The sequence below is a fragment of the Gobius niger genome, assembly GCF_951799975.1.
Source record: "Gobius niger genome assembly, chromosome: 17".
NCBI lineage: Eukaryota > Metazoa > Chordata > Actinopteri > Gobiiformes > Gobiidae > Gobius > Gobius niger.
In genome coordinates, this window is record NC_136868.1 from 5,896,635 (window position 1) to 5,923,630 (window position 26,996).

Sequence of the window (26,996 nt, forward strand, 5' to 3'; positions counted from 1 at the left end):
GTCTCATGAAAAACTTTTAATTTACTTTTAGTCCAATTTTACTCGGTAAAAACATCACTTTGACTAAAATTAAGACTAAATATTTTAGTCGACGAAATTAACACTGGCGTCTAGGCCCTTTAAATTACATTACAAAAACGAAATGCAGTCAAAACACTGCAAAAAAAAAGCAACAAAAACATGACAAAAATCTGTGTTATACGTTCTATGTTAGACCATTGTACCGAGAAAAATTCCTAGTTTGTGAGGCTGTTTTCAAACAATAAAAACTATTCTGATTCTGATCTAAAACATGATGACAAAAACAAGGGAAAAGCTTGGATGAGTTTTGTAGGTCTTAGCTTTCAAATGAGGCCTACAGGCTGTGAGCTCCAGTCGAGAAGCTTTTGGATTTGGTTAAAGCTGGAGAAAATTCTTCGTCTTCTCCTGAGGATCCACCCGGAAGTCATGTGACGCTCACGTGCTTGTAGCCCAGTATTATTGTTCATAAATGTGTTAAATGTACCTGTTTATTTTGTGTGCAGTTGCGAGCTCATGCCGTGGACCTGAACGGGAACCAGGTGGAGAACCCCATCGACATCGTCATCAACGTCATCGACCAGAACGACAACAGACCGGAGTTCACCCACAGCATCTTCAACGGATCCGTGCCCGAAGGCTCCAAACCTGGTACAAAACTGGATCATGTCTCAATGCAACTTTGTGTCTTTCTTTACCGACAATCTGACTGACGGTGCGTTGATTCCTGCAGGTTCCTTCGTGATGACGGTGACGTCGGTGGACAAAGACGACCCCAAGACGGCCAACGGGATGCTCCGGTACAAGATCCTGTCCCAGAATCCCCAGAGCCCCTCCTCCAACATGTTCACCATAAACAACCGCACGGGGGACATCATCACTGTGGCCGCCGGGCTGGACCGAGAGGTGAGTCTCAGTGGACCGGGGGAAGATCTGACCAAGAGGGAAAAGAGACAAGCTTCTGAAAATGGAGGTCCAAACGAGCTGGATAGGCAACACTGAAGGAATGATTCATATTGATTCTGATGTGATAACTATAAATTACTTTGTTTTTCGTAAAATCCAGTAGTTTGTCAGGTTTGAGCCAATGAGAGACAGGTTGGGATTTACTGCTCTATTAATTCACAAAAATGTTTCAAGTATCTCTAATTAATTTTGTTTTGAATTTCCAATTTCCACTTGGACAAGAGCAAAGCTGAATCTGAATTTACGCAGATGTAGTAGATGCTCACATTTACATTAAAGGAGCTATACCTGATTGTACAAAGAAACAGGGTCACTCAAATTTCAAATTGCTATTTTCTGGGCCAAACTCATCTCAAACTTTCCTAATGCATTTACAACATTAAAATTTGTCACAGGGACTGAGTTTAAACCAGGTTTCACAACTTTCAGGGAAAACTGTCACTTCACTGTAAAAAATGCCTACTAGCCTTACATTTTATTTTAGTTATATTGTAGTTTAAAAGGCTTTGTTTTTTGGATACATGTCTGCTTTTACCATATACTAAAGCAGTGGTTCTCAACCTGGGGGTCGGGACCCCCAATGGGGTCGCGAGAGAAATTTGGGGGGTCGCCAGATCATTTAGATAAAACATACATATTTTCATTGGCATATAATGTAATGTTTTATTGTAGCATGTGTTTGCCATTTGACCAGAATGCCATTATTTGTTCGTAGTTTATTTCAGTCGTTTGTTTTTTAAGAATTATGTAGGCTTATGTTCCTGTTTCTCACGGTGTGACCCGGGCGGGGGGGCAGAAACCCCTTTACCTGTTATAATGGGGGTCGCGGCTCCAAAATGTTGAAAACCACTGCACTAAAGGACAATAAGAACAACAGAACATTAAAAAAATCAAAGATGGCTCCTTTAAAGGGACGATACAGAGTTTAAAAATGTTAAAATTAAGTATTTTCCTCCCCTTACATGTTTCAGCAATGTCGTAATGTGTAGAATAAGCTCAGACCAGTTCCTGTTCCTACCTGTTGCCTCTAAAATCCTGCCCTGTCACTCAGAATGGTGTTAATTCGGGTCCGAAATGCCGTCATGCACGAGCTTAATATAGAGACTGCAGTTATGCGTAAGACCTGAGGTGGCAGTAGTGAGTACAAAAATGATCAACTTGCATCTAGTCTCTTTAACAATGAATAAAATGGAATTGCAGTAGAGATTAAGGATCTCCTAAATCGCTTGGTCCTGCAGCGCATGGAGATGAGATGGACAGTTCTGTTGCTCCTCTGAGAGTGTCCAGTGACCCCGCCCTCTTAACCAACAACTTGTTTCAGATTTTAGCGGAGGTGTTATTGCCTAAGCCGACAGAGTTAGAGGATAACATTAAATCACTCTTTATCATATTGGGTCAAGCTGTAAAGTCGTACTATCTGTGGGTCAAGCTGTACAGTCGTACTATCTGTGGGTCAAGCTGTACAGTCGTACTTCCTCTGTCCTTTCCTTCTTGGTTGCTCATGACAACCATTGGACTAAAATGGACCTAAACCTGATCTCAGTCATGACTAAACTTGTATGACATGTAAAAAACAACTTCTGTTTGGCGGAGTTGGTCTGTGCGTTGCCCGTCAACACTGAAAAACTTTCCTCAAAGGTTCTCGGTGAATCACAAAGTGTTAATTATGATGGAGACAATTATCTCCAATTATCTCCAGTCGCCTCATTGTGCTAATAGGTTTGCTGTTCTGAAGGGAGGCTGCAACAGAAGGACTATTTGGCTGTGGTGAGAAAATGTGGCCTGACTTTTCACTGGAACGAGCCAAACAGGGCAGGTTGCTGGTTATTTTTGGTGAGAACACATTTGTTGGTGGGAAATTAAGGTCCAAGAACAAGTGTTGGCTCACTTTGGCAGACTTTTGTTTTAAATTACAGGACCCTGCATAAAGTAATCGAAAATTCTTCGTTTTTTATATGCTTTTTTTGTTGGTTAAGCCAGCCTTTTTTGTCTCACATTTAAACGCCGAGTATCTCATACCCCGAGGAGTTTGGCAATCATTTGTTCAATATCTACTGGAGTGTTGTATTCAAAATGAAGCTAAAATATCCCAATCTTTGTACTGAGAAATTAAAATCAACTTTCCTTTGAAAATTATAGAAATACTACTTGTTTTTTTCTTATCTGTAATAACCCCAAGTACCGCCTGCTAAATGCTCAAGTACCCCGTACCCCTGGTTGGGAAACACTGGTTTGAGCAATATTTAACCAGAAGTCTGATGGGCTTTTTTTGTTTTATATTTTGTCAAAAATTCCTGAAGAGCGGGTATCTAGGGCTGGACTGGCCATCGGGAGCACCATCATTGCTTTTCCCGGTGGGCCGATGTTCTTTTGGGCCAGCAAGACGGACCAGATGAGTGAACAGGCCCATATTGCACCACACTGGCCCACTATAGCAACTGCAAATTCTATTCTGATCAGATAATTAATTGGATGCAATTACACAACACAACCACCAGGTGTGTCTGATGCGTTTTATACCGCTCTGATTGCACTTTCTTGAGTTATGGTTGCCAGATAATCTCGTGTATGATGAGCACTGGGCCTCTGGGATATAACACAACTCATGTCCTCCACCTCATATGTGCCAATACAAGTGATGCCCTCCAGGACCCAAATGTATGTAAAGAAGTGTTGGGAGTTGTCAGGTGACTCACTCCTAGCTTTAGGGCTGAAATGACTAATCGATTAATCGATGACTAATAGATTATTGAAATTGTCGACAACTATTTTAGTAATTGATTAATCGTTTTCTGGTTCACACAGACTAAAATGGAGCAAAAATTACATACAAATTTAGTATTTTTGATTAAATCCTACTTTGTTTATATAGTTAGGGTCTGTGTACATTTTGTTCATTGTAAATTTCATGAATATAGCCTCCAACAAACATTTCCCTTTAGTTTACTCCGTCAACACATCTTCAAGCAGCGCCACTTAAGCTACATGTCATTAAAAACAATAGAAAAAATACAATTTTCCCACACCATTCACAGCCAAGTGATTACTCAATAATTCGTAAAAAATAATCGATAGATTAATCGATTACAAAATAATCATTAGTTGCAGCCCTACCTAGCTTCTGGTTTGGAAGAATTTACAATGCCTTTTTGGGATTTCTATCCTCACTCCACACCTCCCTTACTCTGTTGTGAGTTTTACCATTTCGTTACCCAAATCTACAGTGATGATGATTTAATGTGGCCCTTTTTAGACCATGAAATTCTGAGTATGCAAAAAAAAAAAAAAAAGGAAGTCTCTAGCCCATTCCTGTGCGGGGTTATGGATTTTTAAAGAAATGGCCTGAATGCTCACTCCAACCATTAGGGGGCAGCTTAAATTATAAAAAAAAAGAAAGAATTCCACACGTGTCCAGCAGAGGGCACAGTCATAATCAGAGATAAGGATATTAACAGCATATTATAGCCATGTGGTAAATGGTCAGTCTCCCCAGGGCGGCTGTGGCTACTTACTGCCATCGAGTGTGGAGTGAATGAATAACTCTCTCTGAGAAACATGTGACACAGGCTGATAAAGCGCAACAAGTTTAAACCATTGCTATTTATTAGGTCACAGTCCTTTACAATATATTTGGCCTGTGACCCAAACGAGTTCCACACCCCTGTCTTACAATGTCGTGAGATGTGTTTACAGTATATTATATACACAGACACACTACGAGCTGCTGTGCATTTAAACTATTTATAGCAATTGCAAACCCAAAAGTTATAAAACCGGCTTATTAAACACATCTCCGTGAAGAATCAGGATGTTCGGAAAGCATTAGGTAAGTTCAGACCGCGGTTAGGATTATTATAGACACTTCCTATATATCTGTTTTCAAACCGAAGAACTTGAAGCTTGTTATTTTTAAATTGTTCGCTGTGGTGCGAATGTATTGTGTGACATTGTGAAGTTTCTAACCCATATTGTCTGAGCTGTACAGTGGAGGCAGTCCCTATTTGAAGACGGTTTGTTTATCCGCCGTGCGCCGAGAGCGGCTTCTTTTATTTCACCTGTCAGCGTTTGGCAAAGCTTTCGCGGCACTGGCTCATCTCCACATAAACATTTACACTGACAAAGACCCACGGACGCTCTTATTGAAAACTGCTGTCATCTATGGGCAGTCGTCGAGCGGATACCAATATCTGCCAGAGCTTCGAAATAGGATCTCGACAAATGTAAAAATAGTCCACGGAATAAGATGATTTTTTGGATCAAATTGAGACATATCAGATAAATAGTCCTCGTCAGCCAACATTGTACGCTCAGGATACTTTGGCAACCATCTACTGAAATATTATGACTGCAGTAATAGATATAGTTTTGTTGTCTAAAGGGAACTTTTTTGAGAAGCTGCTGGAAAAATAGTCCAAGAAAAAAAAAAAATCAGATAATAATAGGAAACAGTCTTGTTCAGTCTCGAATGTCACAGTTTTGTTTTTGAAAGATTTTAGGAACTGTGTGCAAACCAAGAATTTGTGTTGAATGTTCTGACAAAAGAGTCATTTTTATGAGAAATCCATTCATTCAGCCGGCGGCATTTGGTGTCTTATCAATCGAAGAAAAACAGCTAATCTTTCCAGTATTCATGTCACAAAATCTTCTCAAAATTATTTTTTCTTTTCACTCTCGAAACAGTATCTCCTCATTAGCTGCTCCAATATACTCCAAACTTTCCCGTCTTTGGTATTTTTAAGGTTTGTTCAGGGATTTTGTAATGTCGCATATCTTGCCTGATAAAGGTTAGCGCTGGTGCTTCACAACAAGAAGGTCCTGGGTTCGATTCCCACCTGGACGGAGGCTTTCTGTGTGGAGTTTGCATGTTCTCCTCGTGTCTGTGTGGGTTTCCTCCATATTTTCCCCTACCACTAAATACATGTACTGTACGAGCGACCGCAGTTATTGTTTATTTTCGCCAGATGTTTTGGTGAATGGGAGGCGACAGCTGATGCATCCAGGCCTCTAACATGGTTTTATAAAATTATCGATCTGAAGAGAAGCAATAGATACAGACAGCATCTCGTCATAGAAGGGGGCGTGGCTTCGCCGAGGGGGAAAATAGAATCTTTAGAGAAACACAATTTTTCACTTTTTTTAGCCATTTTCTGGTGGAATATGAACTTATTTATCACATAAATAAAGTCAAGTGTAAATCGGGCCCATATGGATATTTTCTCACAGCAGATTGTCCAGTAGAAGTGAAAAGACGGCAGTTGTAGCAAGCGCTAGCTAACAGTTAGCATTAGCCCGATGCTAACATGTAGCATCAAGTTAGCATTCTCCGTTATTCATGTATTTATGGGCTGTTGAACCACTTTGCTCCTCCCCATGTCTTTGTATCATTATTTAGTAGAAAACTATATTCATAATTCAGCATTTGTTAAAGTAGGTTTTGAATAATTAGAGAAAATGTAAATTTTGCGATGGCACAGACTGCTTGCCTCGTTTCCGTCTACTCCAGGGCAGCTGTGGCTGAATGAATATTGACGACAGTGTAGCGCTTTGAGTAACTTGGAAATCCAGGCTGGTAAATCACAAAACAATTGAAGCCATCACAAAAGCAAGGTGGAATTTTCCCATTATTACAGATTTTTTCACTTATAAATAACTTATTCAAAAACTAAACGTAATATCCACTCTGAAAAAATATTTGGAAGTATTATTTAAATAAAACTATAAATTCAAACCTGGCTCCATCCTTTATCTTGATTTTATTGCTGAAAATTGTGGCAGTTTTCATGCAAATAATGCCTTAATTTTTATTTGAAAACATCATATGGCAGTAAACTTGCACTATATTTTCCCCTCATATTTATATCTTTTAATTGACATCTCTCAATGATCTTTTTTTCCTTATTCACCTGCAGTGGTGCCCCTAAACTGGTAGAATCATTCACTTATCAACCGACAGCTGGGTTTGGTTGGTGGTTTGATTGACCATCAGCGTAGCCTTGGGCAAGACACTTCACTTCAGACACTTTGCCTCCAGTGTCTGCATATGAATCTGTTTGTGATTATGAGTACTGAAGGTTGTGTTGTCTTTGCTCTGCAGAAAGTGACCCAGTACACGCTGATCATCCAGGCCACAGACATGGAGGGAAACCCCACGTACGGTCTCTCCAACACGGCCACAACAGTGATCCGCATCACCGACGTCAACGACAACCCTCCGGAGTTCACCACCGACACGGTATGGCTGCAACAATATCCGCTTTACGAGATCATTTACCGTCTTAAATCACTGGATATCAGATACGTTCAAATTTAGCCTTGTCTGTAACTCACATCCGCTGTAAAACATCTCCCTCAGTTTTTCGGCGAGGTGCACGAGAACCGCGTGAACGTGATCGTGGCTAACCTGACGGTGACGGACAAAGACCAGCCTCACACGGCCGCCTGGAGCGCCGTGTACCGGATCATCGCCGGAGACCCCACCGGGCGCTTCTCCGTCCCCACAGACCCCACCACCAACGAGGGCCTGCTCACCGTGGTCAAGGTGAGAGCTTTTTACGCACGGCGGTACCGAAGGCGAAGTCGCCGCTCCTTCAAATTGAGCGAGGTCAGGTCCGCGGCGTTCGCATCTCTCCTGTGCACCTCGATGATCTGGCTGCACTGCTTCCATAACCCGCTCCATTTAAGCGGAAGAAAATGGATGGATGGCTAGAGAGATATGTCAGCTTTCTTTCATATGGTAATGCTCATGGACAAATATAATTTGCAAATCTAACCGCAGTCTCAATACTCGTCAGAAAGATCCCATTTCAGTCTACAGTGTTGGTAACAGACGACTTTCGGCCTCTCACTTAAATGTTTTTATTGTCACAATGAAAGCCACTAAATGAATACGTTGGTTGTGTCCAAACTCATGCCTAACTTTTAAACATGTTTGTAATGTTCCAATTCTTCAGGAGGACGAGTTTATCGGCTTTTTTCACAACATGCAGGGTCATTTTTCAGGGTCATTGTCACAGAAATGCTCGAAAACTAGTCTGTTCATGAAATTGATACAAATGGACATGGGCGTCGTAATGGGGTGGAAGGTTAGGACGATTCTTAGGGCTCAGGCGAGCTGACACTTTTTTTTTTTTTACACAAGTAAAATTTATAAGGGCCCCTCATGCACTCAATCTGTGTATCTTATCTGTAAAAAATGTAGGGAGGCCAGAAATGTGTGTTACCATAGGGCCCAGACCTGTTTTTTAGGCAAAAACAAATGACAGAAAACCTGCGGCCATTTTGAATACCGAAGTAGAATTATGCAGTACTACAACATGTAACAATATCTCTACTCAGGGATAACAGTAAAAACACAGCCCTAGAGACGCACGTTTATGTGAAGAAACCAGTGTTTAAGCTGCTCAAGATGTTAGCATGCTACCGGTTAGCATTTAGCTTCAACAGCTCAGCTCCGACCTCTCCAAGAGAAAGCCCTAAACCAGATGTGAGCCACACACGTGTTTATCGTGTTGAAGCCACTGAGAGTTGATTGACAGTTGCTAACCGGTAGCATGCTAACGTCTTGAGCAGCTTAAACACTGACTCAGACGGAGACTCTGTTGACATGACAAACTGTAAAAATGAAGCAGATCTTTAGTAAATCCTGCTTTAGATCGACAGACAGAGCAGCTACGTCTGTGCCACGTTTGCTGGTTTTATCACATAAACGTGTTTTTACTGTTATCTTCCTGAGCAATGATTACGAGTTCACAAAAATGCAACTGTCAATCAGTTGTCTTTCATTTTCATCCTGAGTAGAGATATTGTTACATGTTGTAGTACTGCATAATGCTACTTCGGTATTCAAAATGGCCCGCCGGAACTATGTGAAACGCATGTATACATTGTTTTCTCATATTCATATTTGTAATGTTCAGCAAAAGTTTCAAATTGATGTCTCCAAACATATAGATTTTTTCCCTAATTCGCCTGCAGTGTCTCGCCTTCACAGCATTGCCGCGATATGAAACAAAAATGATCACTACGCTACATGCTACGTATATTCTCACCCTACAAGAGCGCTCCTTCCCGGCCCCTTCCTCGCATCCTAAACTGCACCGTAGATGCCAGAAAGGCCAAGGCTGGGCTACCCCGAGCCGAGACACCCATCCCACTCGTTGGCGCGGAGCCTTGTCTTGGCTGCACATTACACAGACCGTAAACCATGTCAGAGCGCTGCCCCTCTCCATCTCTCGGTCCAGTCTCAGGAGATGGGCCGTTTCTGTCCGCTCCCCGCGGGCCTGCCCCGCTTCAGCCCCCTCAAGGTCGGAGTCCACATTCAAAATCCCAGAAATCAATATTTACTGCGGCGCATTCTTTTAAGGGAGCTGTATGTCAGGATTTTATATTAAGATATGCCCCTGATCAAATATTTGTAATGTATCTCAGCCCGTGAGGTTTATATATAGCATTTTTGATGGCGGACCAAGGGCGTTTGCAGCTGCTACTGTATTTGAGCGTGAGAGGAGGCGAGAGACGCCGTTGAAATGCCCTGCAGCTGTGGGAAAGGTCATGTTTTTAAGCATGCTATCAGCTTTAAAAAGACATTGCAGCACTTATGGTAATAGCATGCTTTATTACAAAGTTTGTAATAATGCCAGTGTTGTACTGTTCATCATGGCCTTGTGTTCTGCTAATAGGGATTGAGAGTATTTTTCACATTTCCAGAGTACTTTAACAGGCATTTGATCTCTGATTTGTGCCCTGCTATTACAAAGTTATTGCAAAGTGACCAGCTAAACTAACATTATTCAGTAGTTAGTCATGTGTTGTGTTTAAAATGAAGCTAAAATACAAGACAAACATAATTAAAACTAACTTTCCTTGTCTGACGGGGCCTTTCTGTGTGGAGTATTCATGTTCTCCCCTGGTCTGCGCAGGTTTCCCCTGGTTTCCTCTACTACTAAAACATGTACAATGGGTGAAAGGAGTGGTTGGTGGTGGCAGCCTCTGTCAGTCTACCCCAGGGCACCTGTTGTTACTAACGTAGCTTATCACCGCTCAGTATGGAGTGAATGAATAAAGAACAGAATTGAAAAGCGGCTTTGAGCATTTGGAAAAGCGCTCTAGAGTTCGGGAATGTGATGACATACCGCTAAGCATCATGGGATTAGCAGCAACTATAAACTAATGGAGATTTTAAAAGTTAAAGTACTGGAGTCATTGTTCACATTAAAGCAATACTAAGTAACTCATGCCCCTAGAGGCCATAAGCGCCACTGCAGGTGTCGTAGCGTGCTACATTTTTTTTACTAATTAATTGTCCGTGAGAGTAAATACTACGCTGACAGAAAAGACAAAGGGAGATAAAGTGGATATTGTACATCCAATTACACAATGGAGATCATTTTTTTCACTCAATCTTGGCTGTAAATACTGTTTAATCGCCGTTAGCCCTCAGTTAGCTTTGCCCGTTAGCCTGTTACCTTCTTCTTCGTGATTCCATTAGTGTGTACTGGGGCCTCCGACCCGGTGGCAGTCAAGTTGCAATTGTGGTTTTCTGGCCAGAGACACCAGGGGGAGATGAAAGACCCCCCAATCATCCCATAAACACTTGTATAACCCCCACAGGGATTATGGAAAGGATTTATTAAGGTAAAGAAGTTACATAGTAATGCTGCAAAGATGGCGGATTTCCATGGTAACAGTGGAATGTCCCAAGCTCTATATAAGACTAATGCATAACCACACCATCAAGTTACTGTTATATCACACAAAACTCTGACAGTTACAATAGTATTCATCCTATTCTATGACTTTATTATGAGCATAATCATTTTCTTGTTCAAGGATGTGCAATCTGAAAAATCTTTCATCACTTCACCTCAGTGTCGAATAATTGAGTGAAAGCCTGTTGGACACATTCAACTTATTAACATGTCATTGTAATTCAAAAGCTGGTTTGAACCTCTTCAGGCTGTGCACTGTCTTTGTGCCCACACATGGTTTTACACATTATTAAAACATGTGGCTCGATGCTACTGGAAGGGCACCTGACATCAAACTCTGGAACACATTTGAGAAGCCAAAATCGTTTGTAATAGTTTTACACTGGCTAGCGCTGTATCCACACAGCAAGAAGGTCCCAGTTCAACCCCTGGATGGCGACTTTTTTTTTCATGTTTCTAGGTTTCCTCCAGGAGCTCTGTATAGTATTAACATACAAGGTTCTTGTCTTCTGAAGTCACTAAAAATATATCCTGAACTCAGCAATAGTAATATTTTAACCTCTTAAAGCAGAATTAAGTAACACATGCCCCTAGAGGCCATAACCGCCACAACAGGTATGGTAGCATGTTGCATTTTTTGCATTATTTATAATAGTAAGTAGTAAGTAGTAAATACTACGCTGACAGAAAAGACAAAGGGACAGAGGTATATTGTACATCCAATTACACAATGGAGATATTTTTTTCACTCAATCTTGGCTGTAAATACTGTTTAAGTGGCACTAGCCCGCAGTTAGCTTTGCCTGCTAGCCTGTTAGTTTCTTCTTCGTGATTCCATTAGTGTGTATTGGTGGCTCCGGTCCGGTGGCAGTCAAGTTGCAAACATGGTTTTCTGGCCAGAGACACCAGGGGTAGATGAAAGACCCCCCAATCATCCCATAAACACTTGTGTTCCCCCCAGAGGGACTAGGAAAAGGATTTATTAAGGTCAATTAGTTACTTCATACTGCTTTAGCCCCACCTGAACCAATCACCTTTTCTCCGGTCTGAAAGCTTCATGAAAAAAGTGTCTAAACAGCGAATAAAACGAGGATGGAAACGATGCAAGAAAGCATCAAAAAGTGACCCAAAAAAGCCACAAAAATTGGACAAAAAAGCAACAGAAGATGAAAGTGCAACAAAAGGTCACCCTAAAACGCGCACAGCGGTTAGTGCTTGTGCTTCACAGCTAGAAGGTCCGGGTTCGATTCCCACCAAGGACGGGGCCATTCTGTGTGGAGTTTGCATGTTCTCCCCGAGTCTGCGTAGGTTTCCTCCGGGTACTCCGGTTTCCCCTACCACTAAAAACATGTACAATAGGCCAGGATGTTTGAGAGTGCGCATGGGGACGACGGATGAAAATTAGCCTAAGGCTACAATCCGGTGTGGCTTGTTCATTAACTTGCACTGTCCCTACCAAATAAACCATAAAATAAAATAAAATAAAAAGATGAAAGTGCAGCAAGAAAAGCCACAAAAGCGAGACAAAAAGTAACAAAAATTAGATTGGAAAAAGAATGTGAAAAAGTGATGACAACACGGTTACAAGGCAAGGAAAAATCTCAGTTAGGATGAGTTTTGTTGGTCTTTGCTTTCAAATGAGGCCTTGCACTGGCCTAGAGGCTGCAAGCTCCAGTCCACAAGCTTTTAGATTTGGGTAAAGTCGAACTGCAGTTGGTTAAGAGGTCAAACTGACACATTGATACAGGCAACATGTTTTAAAAAGGTGTCTAAAACATGTAAAAACATCTATTCATTTACTTGATTATTAATTTAGACATTTAAAGAGACTAGATGCAAGTTGGTCATTTATGCTCACTACTGCCACCTCAGGTCATACGTGTAACTGCAGCTTCTATATTAAGCTCGTGCACGACGGCACTTCAGACCCGAAGTAACAACTTTTTGAGTGCAGGATTTCAGAGGCAGTTGTGGTGAACAGGTCTGAGCTCATTCTACACATTACAGGAAGGAAATGCTTAGTTTTAAATTGTTTAAACTCTGTATAGTCCCTTTAAGGAATAGTCCCTTAGTCAGATAACTGAAAGACAGAGGCTGCGTAATACTTTTTTGCAGAATAAAAATAGAAAACATTGCGATAAAAGACTCTAGCACACACACACAAACACATCTTATTATATTTGATAAAAAAGTACAGTTTTAGCGAATATTTTCCAGTTCTTTAGTTCTTTAAGGCGTTGCATAAGAATCGTGTCACGGTTAAACATATACAGGCTTTATTATGTTTGCCAAAGTCTTAAAAGTTGTTATCTGAATGCCCCTGTTAGGTTGTACTTGTACGTTTCCTAACAAGGTTATTTTCTCCTCCTCTCCAAAGACGAGCACGTTAAAAGGCAAAGTGGAGACTGTTAGCCTCGTTGTTAACCTGCAATTGTCTTGGGTGCACCGTCCTCTGCCCAAGGTGCCCCAAGAAGGACAAAACATAAAAAATGAATCAATAAACGAACACCTGACACTCCCTGACCCATATTTAAGCACCACAATAGATTTTTAAAAGGTCAAAGGGACAGCGCCGCGGAATATTGCACTCTGCACATTGTGCTAGCATTAAAATTTCATCAGAGACATACAACGGCCACGTTTTTACATTAGTGAACACAACACTGCAGCCTAGAAGTATAAAAGCTCTTTTATGTGTTGATTTTAATATGTGCGTGGTGAAGCAGCCGAAAAATAGCTCAGGGGCTTTTCATGTAAAGCCTAGAGCAAACCGAAATTATTATTATTTTGGATTTTAGATTTGACGCACTATTGTGTAAGAGTCATTTTTAATATTCCTCGTCTTATGTTTACTACATCAAGTCTTCCATTTGGTGACTTTGACATGTTTTTATACTAATGCCCCTTTTTGTAACCACCAGATACGCACTTTGACTGGTGTAAACTCAGTCTTGGGAAACAAAAATAGTGATGCTTTCAAAGAGGGTTTGAATGTCTAAATATCTTTGAATGGTGCTTTTGATGAAATAACTGCTTTATTTTTATTTATTTTTTTACCAAATAGAGTCAGTGTGGCCACAGATTACATGAAAAAATAATCTGATTACGGATTTCTGATAACTCCTTTAAAAAGTAGTTAAGTTACTTTACTGATTACTTGATTTAAAAAGTAACTAAGTTAGATTACAAGTTACTTTATTAGTTGCTTGAATCAGCTGCCGACATCACCTCCCCCGCCTCAAAATACAAATGACGGGTTTAGCCAAAACTCTCGTTATTGGAAGTGCATTTTAACAGCAACATCAACAATGCTGCCATAGATTGAGGATAGTGACGTATTTCCTCTTAATAATAATAATAATACATTATATTTGTATGCACTTTACACATGAAACACATCTCAAAGTGCTACACAACACAAACACATATAAACAATGAAGCATATTAAGAAAAAGCAAAATAAGTGGGCCTTTACGTAGTTTATTCTTAAAGACCTCAATAGACTGTAGCGCCCCCTGTGGTTGGGAAGGGTATTCCACAGTCGAGGATCAAGTGCAGGCGAGTCTATTGTCTCCAGGCTGAACATGTGACTTGTCGCCTATGCAAGAAAAAAGAATCATATTTTTCTCCTAAGGAAGCTGACAGAATAGTAACGCACAGTGACCTGGAAAACTAACTTAATCTGATTGCTGTAATGCGTTAGATTACTCGTCACTGAAAAAAGTAATCAGACTAGAGCAACGCTGGCATCACTGAATAGAGTTAATTATGTTTTCTCAGCACAATGGTGTTCAAACAAGACTTAGAAGACTGCAGTCATTTGCAATATAGTGCGACATCTAGTGATGGGCGAGTGAAGCCTTGTAACACTTTGAGGCTTTCCTAGCAAAAAAAGTGGTGTAGGCTTCGAAGTCTCTGAGCTGTTTTATTCTGTTTGAACACTGGCCTCTTGTGGACAAACTTTATTATCGCGACTTTTCATAAACACGACTGAAGCACCAACACAATCATGTGGAAGAGAAGACGTGTGGCAGTTGTATTATTTGCAGCTTGATATTGATGTTTAAATGATCAAATCAATCATAGGCTGATAAACTAGAGTCATTTTCTTTGTAACGTGGTCTGTGCTTCACGGGGCTCCAGTGGGCGGGGCCTCAGTGGGCGGGGCCTCAGTCACCTGTGGCTCTGCTGCTCAAAGGCAGGACTTCAATGTGCGATCTTTTTGCTTCATTCAGTCAGAGCTCATTTTGGTACTATTTGCTGTAGATGGAGCTCCTTATGGTACCCTCGCCTCATCAGCTCCACGCCCGCTTTTGTATCTGTTCAAAAGCAGGACTTATAGAGTATAGAATAAGAAAATATATAACATATAAAATATATTCTGGCTCACAGCCACTTTCTCCACATGAACGCGGTTAAATGGGAAATGGGTGAAATAGCTACAGCACGTTTATTTGTCTATCACTATATGGACGAGGAAACCACCATTGTTTAGCGTCTCGCCGCGAAAGGCAGCTCAGTGAGACGCTCTGAGCCGATGATCCGCTTTGAGACACGATACGCAACTCACAGGATGAAGCAGTTTTCGAGACAGTCACGTGACCAGGTGTTACTGAAAGAGGCTCCGACGCAGTGTTTCGAAACAATCTGCTTCAGGAAGAGCGATGCAAGCTCCGGAGCGCTGAGTTTTTTGGCCATCACTAGCAACATCTCGAAATAACTTCACCTAATATTTCAGTTATTTTGAGATACAACCATCGATTATTTACTTCATCTAATTTCTAAGTAATAGTAAGAAACTGAATGCATGTACGGTAATAAACTCCTACTTGCACCTGCTTATCCCTCCCGTCTCTCGTGTGTTGCAGCCCATAGACTTCGAGCTGACGCGCTCCTTCATGCTGACCGTGGAGGCGGAGAACGAGATCCCCATGGCGCGGGGGATCCACCTTCCCCGTCAGTCCACGGCCACGGTCTCGGTGCGCATCCTGGACCTGAACGAAGCGCCCGAGTTCAGCCCCAACCCCAAATCCATCAAGCTGGAGGAAGGGCTGCCATCGGGGTCCCTGCTCACCACCTTCACCGCCCAGGACCCCGACCGCTACATGAGGCAGACTGTCCGGTGAGGCCGAGGCTTTAATTCATTCTTGTTAAGCTTGTGATTCATTTTACTGCAGATGCTTTGGTAACTATTAACTTGTGTAATTAGTGCTGTCAAACGATTATTTTTTTTATATTAATGGCAATTAATCGTGGCTTATTTTTCTCTAATAATTATATTCATCATTAATTCTTAGCCGACATAAAACACAGTAATTTAAAGCATTTGCTACATTTCATTAACCAAATATTCAGTTGGATAATTCTATGGGAAAAGCCCAACTACTTATAACGGGGATCTCACGCACTTTATAAGTCACATTTTAGATACATTTTCTTTGAATCAGAACCTGTGAACTTCAAGTAGATTTTAAGAACAAAATTAAAGTTTGTTGAAATAGCTTCATTAGTCGAGCGTCTTTGATGCATAAGTAGCTCTCTGTTGCTTTTGTTACATAAAAGTACCTCATGTGTACAAAGGTTGGAGACCCCTGGCTGACAATATTTAGGTAATACAAAAGCTTTGTCTTTCAGGTCATATGTTGCTCAGATACTGGAGTGAGTTTGGTCAAAACATATAATACGATTAATCGCAATCAATTGAATTAATCGCAATTAATTATTTTTCAGATTAATCGTGAGTTAAAGCTTTAATTATGAGAGCTCTGGTAGAAATACAAGGAAGAATGATCAAACCAAGTTTAAACTAAGCTGTAAAGTGTCATTTCCTGTATAAGTACAGTAAAGTAAAGTAAAGATGACCTGGTGAGAGTCCGATTGATATTGTTTGTAATGACGACGGACTTTCAACTGAGAATTTGTTGCTGATTGGATCAAGTGCACACTGTTTCAGCAGCAACTGCTGATTTCTGAATGAAAAGCGGCTCTCACTACCTCTTGAAACAGATTACGACACAATCTATCACAGCGAGGTGTAACAACAGGGGACAGCCCTTTAATGCTTTGGTAACTCCAAGGTTTTAGCTCTGCGTTCCACCATGTGTGCGCCCTGTTTTACTGCCGTTCAGATTGTTAGCGCTAATGCTAAGTTAAGAAGCTGTAGCCGCGCGACCTGGCACAATAAGATACTGTCACCAGTGTTTGTTTTTATCACGATCACAAAGCCATGTGTTGGACAAATTAAAAAACACATGCAGTTCTATGGGCTCCATAGTTAGAGTAGGTTAAAGGGGAGAGAGGAGCACAATGTAGCTGTATGTAAACAAAAGTACGTCCCATCAACCGGGTTAGAGCTTGTGGACTACGCATTAGTAAAATACAGTTTAAGTATATAGTTTAAAGGAATATTGTTATTGTTGTTGTGTTGCTGGTTTTCGTAAGAAGAATTTTAGAAATCTCGTACTTAATGAGGGTCGGACTGTTAGCATTGGAGCAGCGTGAGCTACACGTCACGCAAGGGCCGAGTCTACAGTGAAGATCCCGCCCTTATGTCCTTTTTAGGAACATGCTTCGTCAGAGCTGGGGAGGAGGAGTCTGTAAATCCGCCATGAATTCCCCCACGACCGTTGTCATTATGGTAAACGGGGAGGAGTGAGCAGAAGCCGTCCATATACAGTCTATGGTTCCTACAGGTTCAAATTTAATGCTTTTTAAAATGGTATATAATCAAGATTCAGCTCACAGTTTAACCCAGGGGTCCTCACACTTTTTTCCCGGGGGGCCACATTATCGTTCCTGACTGTGATGGGGACCGGGCCGGGCCGGCTATAACATAGAATTGTATGACCCAGACCTAAAGGCCTCATTGTGAAGTAGAGATTACCAGCAGTCATCAGTCATCCCCACTTCTATATCCACAAGCTCATTATTCATTTACTCCACACTCTGCGGTGATAAGCTTCATCTACCACGTGGCTATAATGTGTTGTTTATATCCTGATCTCTTATGTCAGTGCCTTTGCTGGACACATGTGGAACTTTTTTATTTAAGTTGCCCCCTAGTGGCTGGAATGAGTATACTGGTTATTTGTAAAAAAAAAAAAAAAAGAAAAAAAAAACTCCGCACAGGAATTTTGACATACAGGGATTTGTGCTCTACGAGTCAGGGGCCGGGTTAAATCATCTGATGGACCAGATTTGGCCCGCGGGCTGTAGTTTGAGGACCCCTGGTTTAGCCTCGTAACCGAGCACATTTTCTCCAGTTCGACTTTGCCCAAATATAAAAGCCTCTTAAAGAAGGCAGGGGGTTAAGAGCTTTATGTTTACACCCAGGGGCAAAAGCATTTTACAGCTGACTGAAACATGTACCGCTAAACCTTTATTTTTACTGAAATAATAGCTTTTTGTGATTTACTGATTTTTTCCATCCTGATTCGATTGCAACTGTTCTTCAAATGAAACTCTTTTCTATTTCTGTTCTGCACACACCGTGCTAAGTAAAAAGTTAACAAAACGTGTCACTTCAGGGATTTCTAGCACCTGAAAACCTGTCCCCATTCCCCCAGCTATACTGCGCTCACGTCTCGCCGCAGCCGTGTTGGAAATGGAGAACTCTTTCTAAAATGTCCGCCATTACTCGCTCAATTTAGGCTCTGTCCAGAACAGGAGCAGTTTAATGACCACTTTGACGCTGCGTTTTTCTGTAGGACATTCGACAAAAAAAAAAAAAAAAAAAAAAACTACCTCCAATCTCTTAAACAGCCCCGCACTCAAATCCTGTCCCAAAATGGCTCTCACCGAAAGAGCGGCTATTCCGAAAGACATTCGCTGAAACGACCCGCCATCAAGTCCGCGAGTTTCCATCGCGTGTGCTTCAAACTCATTGGGTCCAATTTAATTTAACTTTACGACACCCGTGGGGAAATAATTACGGTCGATGATATTAAAAGCTTCAACACATTATTTAGTTCTTTTCCCCTGTTCGTCTGCCACTGACTGCTGTGTTAGAAAGCGGTGACAGAGAAAGGCCCCCACCCGCTGAGATCAAATCTAGTCTAAAAATACAATTTCATTTAAAGAGAGCGGCTTTATTTCAATTATAATCGCAGTGTAATAAGTAGAATGTGTCCAATTCGCTTTCACTCAATTTTCCAACAAAGACCCACGGTTATGAACGTTTTTTTTTTTTTTCTGATTGAACATCTTTGAGCCAGAAATGATTATGTGCGTTATAATAGTCACAGAATAGGCACAGAAGTCTTATCTGACGGCGGTGGCTTTATGAAATGTATTGTATTGCAACGTGATGGATTTTCTGATTTGCACCGCGTTATGCTATGGCAATAATAAGACAATATATGATTAAAGCGTTGGAAGCTCAAATGAAATAACTGTGGATTCAGTTTGTAGTTAAAACATGAACTTGAACATCAACAAGACGCACTCAGGCAGCTGAGGATGAGACGCATTAAAGTCAGCACACACGACTTTTTGTTTTATTCTTAAAATGATCAGATAATTGAGGTACAGTATTAACTCCCTTAGCTGAGCACGGCCTGCAGATTTCTGGCTGAAACATGTAAAGGCAAAAGATTTCAACATCTCTGATCCTAGTGTCTGATTGAATGAGTCTTGAAAGTCATACTAGTAAAAAGTAGACACAATGAACATTACTAAGCGCATTGTGCAACTGGTTTGCTGTGTCTTCTGTTGACTAGATTTTTTGAGCTTTGAGTTTATTTACTTATCTGGTGTCACGCACCATTAACGGTGCCGAGCCCACATGGGGTTTTTAAGACACAAAATGAACAGTAGGCAGACATCCAACTCCATTAAACAAAGAGAGTCTTCTTACGTTGAAGCCAAGCGCATATTAAAACTGGGCCAGCAAACAAAATAGAGTTTTCCTACTTCCTCCAACATTACTTCTCAACAAGTTTCTCGATTAGTCGTAGTCATGGTCGTGGTTGTGGACGTGGTCGTCGTAGTGGCAGTAGTTGCAGTCGTATTCGTTGTCATAGCAGTAGCAGTCGTAGCAGTAGTAGTCGCGGTCGTGGTAGTAGTCGTAGTCGTCTTAGTCGTAGTCGTCATGTTCGTCGTAGTAGTAGTAGTCGTCGTAGCAGTAGTAGCAGTAGCAGTAGTAGTAGCAGTTGTAGTCATGGTCGTCGTAGTAGTCGTAGCAGTAGTAGCAGTAGCAGTAGTAGTCGTCGTAGCAGTAGTAGCAGTAGCAGTAGTAGTAGCAGTTGTAGTCATGGTCGTCGTAGTAGTCGTAGCAGTAGTAGCAGTAGTAGTCGTGGTTGTCGTAGCAGTAGTAGCAGTAGCAGTAGTAGTCGTCGTAGCAGTAGTAGTCGTGGTCGTCGTAGCAGTAGTGTTCGTCGTAGCAGTAGTAGTCGTCGTAGCAGTCGTAGCAGTAGTAGCCGTAGTCGTCGTAGCAGTAGTAGCAGTAGTAGTCGTGGTCGTCGTAGCAGTAGTAGTCGTCGTAGCAGTAGCAGTAGTAGTAGCAGTTGTAGTCATGGTCGTCGTAGTAGTCGTAGCAGTAGTAGTCGTGGTCGTCGTAGTAGTCGTAGCAGTAGTAGCAGTAGTAGTCGTGGTTGTCGTAGCAGTAGTAGCAGTAGCAGTAGTAGTCGTCGTAGCAGTAGTAGTCGTGGTCGTCGTAGCAGTAGTGTTCGTCGTAGCAGTAGTAGTCGTCGTAGCAGTCGTAGCAGTAGTAGCCGTAGTCGTCGTAGCAGTAGTAGCAGTAGTAGTCGTGGTCGTCGTAGCAGTAGTAGCAGTAGCAGTAGTAGTAGCAGTTGTAGTCATGGTCGTCGTAGTAGTCGTAGCAGTAGTAGCAGTAGTAGTCGTGGTTGTCGTAGCAGTAGTAGCAGTAGCAGTAGTAGTCGTCGTAGCAGTAGTAGTCGTGGTCGTCGTAGCAGTAGTGTTCGTCGTAGCAGTAGTAGTCGTCGTAGCAGTCGTAGCAGTAGTAGCCGTAGTCGTCGTAGCAGTAGTAGCAGTAGTAGTCGTGGTCGTCGTAGCAGTAGTAGTCGTCGTAGCAGTAGCAGTAGTAGTAGCAGTTGTAGTCATGGTCGTCGTAGTAGTCGTAGCAGTAGTAGTCGTGGTCGTCGTAGCAGCAGTAGCAGTAGCAATAGTAGTCGTCGTAGCAGTAGTAGCAGTAGCAATAGTAGTCGTCGTAGCAGTAGTAGCAGTAGCAATAGTAGTCGTCGTAGCAGTAGTAGCAGTAGTAGCAGTAGCAGTAGTAGTAGCAGTTGTAGTCATGGTCGTCGTAGTAGTCGTAGCAGTAGTAGTCGTGGTCGTCGTAGTAGTAGTAGTCGTCGTAGCAGTAGTAGCAGGAGCAGTAGTAGTCGTCGTAGCAGTAGTTGCAATAGTGGTCGTGGTAGTAGTCATAGTCATCTTAGTCGTAGTCATTGTCGGCACTGCCATCGTCGTAGTAGTCGCTGTCGTTGTAGTAGCAGTAGCAGTAGCAGTAGTAGTAGTAGTACTTTATTGAGCATTTTAGATATCAACAAAAATCATATAATTACATACTAATAATAATAATAATAATAATAATAATAATACATTTTATTTGTCGGCGCCTTTCAAAACACCCAAGGTCACCTTACATGAGCTACAATGATAAAATCATAAAGACACATCAAAGTAAGTAGCTAACTTTAAATAAGTGGGTTTTGAGGCGAGATTTAGATACTAATAAAAAAAACTCAAAAGAGCAGGCCGAAGCAAGAAAGCTTATTTGTTCCTACCCCGTGTGCCCATTAACATTTATGCATTTCAGCGCATTATAAGATACAGTGAAGGCCAATACAAAATACCTGTCTGTCGTTAGAAAGGAGTCCTCAAAAGGCATTCACAGAACTGAATGTGTACATAACACACAATCCTGTGGGTGCATCTGTTAAATATACCAACATACTATTGCAGATAAACAATAACGTTTTCCGCAATAACCTTGCAATTTAGCAGCATTGGCTTTGTTGACGCCGTTCTCCAGTTAAGATCTTCCACAGATTCTGAAAAGGTTACGATCACGTGAACGCTATGGTCTCCTGTGCTCATATTTACGTGTCGTGTGGTGCAGAAATCTCCATTGCACTTCTGTTAGCCTTTGCCTTCACCATTTTGAGATCTATCAGCAAACACTCAAAATCTGTCTGTGGGATTTTATCGAGTCTGAGTAAATAACAGCATAACGGGCTTTTTTCGCATTCTGCGTTGGCACCAGTCGGCACAAAGCGAGTCTGTAAATATTGCAACCACCGTGTACTTTGGAACAACAAGGGACAAGAGACGACGAGAGCGCCTCAAATGTGAAATATCAAAAATGTGTAACAATCTGTTTAAAATGTCTCAAAGCGAATTGGAGGAACTGCAGCTTGTATTTATTTTTATTGAGTGGATTTTTATTGAGTCGTATATGAATGAAATACAACGCCAGTCTCCAGAAGGACAAACTCCGGTTCCAGAAGTAAAATTTCCTTTCATTTTAATTTGTCAAAAGATATTCCTTCGCCAGCCCTACAACTTCTGTGAAAAGGCACCTGGAGATAGTGTCAGATATAAACTTGTTCTGCAAATGGTTTTAAAATGTTAGACGGTTACTTGATACTCCTTATTGATGTGGCAGGCTCGCGGTAATTGCTCGTCTTCTGATGCCGCCTACTCTCCGCATAATATAATTAAACCCATAATATGATCCTGCTTTGTCACAGCGAGGAGGCTGCTCTATGCCGCACCGCCTGCTTCTAAAGAATCCCCAAAACATTACAATGCTTCGTTTGATCCTGTAGGTCGGCGTGGGCTGGAAGTGAGAGATTCACAAACTGTTCTCTCCACAGAACTCTTGAAATATCTGTGTTATGAGCTTAACTAACCAAGGGATGTGAATATTGGAAGGGAGAAAAAACAGGTTCTGCACCAGAACTGAACCAGGATTTAACCAAGATGACTAATAATCAGCGAAAACAGACTGACACCATGCTTTAACAAGAAAATACAAAGACTAAAACAAGGCATATAGATTTGAAAAGAACCAGGTGTCATATTGTGAAACCATAATGAAGCTTCAGCGCAAATTCAACCTGGAAAACCTGCCTGTTCATTCATTGCCTCATCAGCGGCAGCTCTTCACCATTCATCCAATCATGCAATCATAGCCCCATCTCAAGCCAATCACTGCAGCTGCTCCTGCTTCAGCTATTTATCGCCCAGGATCCCCTTCTTAAGCTTCCTCGTCCATTTTCCGGCCGTTGCCCAGCTGTGCTGCACCTATAGATGTAATAATTAGAGACAGATGATTACCTATTCAGCCCCATTCATAGTAATGGTCCAGAGTCGTCTGTGAAACTTACATGGCTGCTCAATCGCCTTCTGCTGTTCCTTAAAAGGGACCTGAAGGCGCCTCCACAGAGATCCAGAGCTTGACTGACAGGCTCTTGAGGGGGTGGTATTACAGCAATGTCAGCTTCCCACCATGAGGACCATAAGAAGCACGTTCCTCGCCCTTTGGCTGCAACCTATAAAGGCCTCTTCATACTCCACAAGACGCAAGAACTTTGTTCTTGTTCTTGAGGCAAAAAGAACGAGAACAAAGTTCGTCTGGGCACTGACATTTCATACTCCATAAGACGTGTTGCTGCTGAACTGCCACGCCCCCTTTTTCCGCAGCCAAAACAAACAAGACCGAAATAAAACGAGCCATTTGAGTTCAAACTATTATAAAACGTATCAGTCACGATATTGCAAACATTTTGAAGATTGACTTCATGTTTAGCCACATCTCCCGCTGGTTTATTACGTTAGAAAACGTTAACGTTAAAAGCAGTTTACCTCCGTGTCACTCGGTGAAATCATGTTGTTTGACGTCTGTGTAGCTCTCAGTGCGGGTTTTGTCCATCCAAGAACCTTCACTGAACATGTTGGTGACGTTTCCCGGTTTTTGATGAAGGTCTAAGGTTTACAAGCCTGGTATTCCTCTGTCCACGAGCCTGAACCACTTTTTTCTTTATCACTCGCCTCTTTCACGCAGGTAGCGCCAGGCTCTTCTGTTTCAGGAGCTGCGAGAACAAAATGACTTCATTTTGTTCTGTCCGATCAAGGCCGATTTTTGTCTAATGTGAAAGGATGTCAATGCAGTGCGAATTTAGTCCTAATCATGAGTCAGGGCATTAAACGTGATATTACCAACTTATTTCTGAATAAACAGGGTAATTTAACATAATTATATTTACATGTTTCCAGGAATTAATCAAGACGGTGCACTTTTTCTGTCAAACAACATCGGATTATTTATTACGAGATTAAATGTGCAGTGAGCAGAACTGTCCTCCTGGCTGTCCTTAGGGTTTGTTCTTCCCGAGGAACATTATCAGCTAAGAACAAATTTTGTGAATGCCAAAAAGCCTCCTAAGAAGGCGTTAAGAACGTGTCGTGAATGAGACCCATTGTCCATAGACTAACGCCAGCTAAAAACGAAACAATGGCTGCAAAAAGCTGTGGAAACGATTAAACTTTAAAAACTAAAATTGAATTAATTTATTGTATCACTATTAAGGAATGTGCCAGGTTTTCATGGCATATTCCCAAGCTTGCTCTGCTGCACTTTCCTGCAACAAACCTGGCTGATTCTATTCAATTACAGCCATCCCGATCTCTATTGACCTGCATTCCTCCAGCCTCTATGTTTCTCCGGCCTAAACATAAATTAACTCTGTTGCATAATTGATTGTTGCTTACAGGGATTGTGGTCCTTTTCTTGATGTATTCCTTAATTTACTCCTCGGTACCGCCGACCTCTCAGCGCTGTCACCGCCTTCGTCACGGGCGCTGCATTTCAAGAGCCCACAGTCTGGAGCGGGTATTGTATTATTATTCAGATCTGACCGGCGCACTCACAAACAGGATTTAGTGCCCGCTGTTTTTCCCTCTGTACGTCCCACTATTTGTTTCTAAAAGTGGAGCTGAGGTCTGCGTAGCCATAGCAACAGCCGACGGCGGACCTGCACGCGCTCGGTCCGTGATTTCTCTCCGGGAGGTTTTGTACTATTGGACCTGCTTCGTTCTGTCTTTCTTTTTTGTCCTGCAAGGCTTTTGCTTTGAACCTCGGCAAAAGGACAGACTGTTTGCGCGCGCTGGGATCAAGTGAAGGTTTAAAAGAAGAGGTCGAGATGTTTTGTGTAGAGATTCAAAAACGGTTCATCCTAAACCTGCGCTTGGTTGTTGCTGTGACACCAGAGCAACTAAATGTTACGAAACTCAAAACGTTCAAAACCAAAAAACATGCTCCAAATCCTCAGCCAGACTCCGACCGTGAGGTGTTGAAATAGATGATGTGGGGACGGATTTAATGTATTTAATCACATCATATGTTTTGACTCTTGTGTATCTCTTACCTGAAAGGCAGCAGCGTTGAGACAAAAACTATGACCAACATTCAAATAGAATTAAATTAAAATGAAAAGAAGAATCATCAAAACTTGACAATGAGAGTTTGAAAGAAGTCACTGACAAAGGAACGGGTCTGGGTTTTTGTCATGTGGATTTAGATTGAAGAGAATTGCAGATTAATAATATCAAAAATGAAATTCTATTCTGTTGCTATTGCTATTGCTATCAAAAGCAATAGCAATATTATAGAAATCTAGACATATTTCAAGCAAAGAGAGCTTAGTTGTTACCGTATTTTCCAGACTATAAGTCACTCAGAAGTAGGAATTGGACGATAAACAATTATATTGTTAATCGCGAAAAAGCGGCAATTAATCGATCGCCACATTTTTTGATTAGCATGATTATCGTGCTAGACGATAACTGCTAAATCCATCAGACAACCAGTGCCGGTAACTTTACCGGGAGTGGGTGCGTCTCCATGGAGATGTGACGAAAGTCAGCAGTATTTAAGATTTCAGTAGGTTAGTCCCTCATCCAAATCCATTCTTTGATTACCCACTGCAGAAATGTTCTGTGTCGAGCTGCTCACAAGCTGCATGTTTTGTATTGATGACAGTAGAGTCCAAAATGTTACACAGTGTGCCTTTAAAGGGACTATATGGAGTTTAAAAAAGTTTATTATGCGGCTCTTCATAACGTAAGTAGAACACTCCGTTGATTTGAATGGGATTTCCCAACGTTCTACCGTTCTGATAAAGGACCTCTGAAAAAGATAATGACCGCTGCCAATGGCAACGGAGTTCGTGCTTTCATATCACTCCGCGCGTACGTATTAGCGACACTATCTCTGTCCCCGTCACTGTGAGAGAAGTTGGGGGAATTGCTAGTGAAGTTAGCGTGAGTCTGACTTTCAACTTACCCAGAGATTCACCACCATTCCTCCAACTGCGCCTTCAACTAAGTAGCTAGGCTAGCTACTAGCCTTGCTGCTTCTAGCCTAGCGAAACGTTGCAGAGCAACGCGCAAACTTTTGGGAACTATTTGTCGTGGAGGTCATTAAATAAATCTTTCGACCTTCATAGAAGTGTACGAAGTTTATGTTGTGTGTGTTCAGTTCGCCCTGTCGGTGCTTATTTTCCCGATAATGACCAGCGTTCTATACATTATCCCTTACTTATTGAACGATAAGTAAGGGATAATGTATAGAACGCTGGTCATTATCGGGAAAATAAGTACCGACAGGGCGAACCGGACCCCGACGCGAAGCGGAGGGGTCTTGTTTCGCCCTGAAGGTACTTATTTTCCCGATAATGACCAGCGTTCTATACATTATCCCGCTTATTATACGGCCATTTGCCAACTGAACACACACAACATAAACTTCGTACGCTTTTATGAAGGTCCAAAGGTTTATTTAATGACATCCGCGACAAATAGTTCCCAAAAGTTTGCGTTGCGCTGCAGCGTTTGGCTAGGCTAGAAGCAGCAAGGCTAGCAGCTAGCCTAGCTACTTAGTTGAAGGCGCAGTTGGAGGAATGGTGGTGAATCTTTGGGTAAATTGAAAGTCAGACTCACGCTAACTTCACGAGCGATTCCCCCAACTTCACTCTCAGTGACGGGGACAGAGAGAGTGTCGCTAATACGTACGCGCGGAGTGATATGAAAGCACAAACTCCGTTGCCATGGGCAGCGGTCATTATTTTTTTCAGAGGTCCTTTATCAGAAAATAATGACCGGTAGAACGTTGGGAAATCCCATTCAAATCAACGGAGCGTTCTACTTACGTTGTGAAGAGCCGTATAATAAGTCGATATAGTAATTATCGTGACAGCCCTACCGAACACCCATCATTTCTGCAGTTTCAGTGATTTTTTAAACCATAGGCAAATATCGTGATAATATCGGCATTATTTTGGCCAAGAT

At 41.8% G+C, this 26,996-nt stretch overlaps 1 protein-coding gene across 1 annotated transcript in view; it reads left to right on the plus strand.

Annotated features, from left to right (window-relative positions):
- Positions 1 to 26,996, plus strand: part of LOC306976800 (cadherin-2-like) — a 194,241-nt gene that overhangs the window by 116,477 nt on the left and 50,768 nt on the right. Inside the window, exons 6-10 of the mRNA XM_079574881.1 lie at positions 525 to 669; positions 752 to 924; positions 7,079 to 7,216; positions 7,337 to 7,522; positions 15,560 to 15,813. Coding sequence (XP_079431007.1) covers positions 525 to 669; positions 752 to 924; positions 7,079 to 7,216; positions 7,337 to 7,522; positions 15,560 to 15,813 — 896 coding nt within the window. The remainder of the gene's footprint in view (positions 1 to 524; positions 670 to 751; positions 925 to 7,078; positions 7,217 to 7,336; positions 7,523 to 15,559; positions 15,814 to 26,996) is intronic.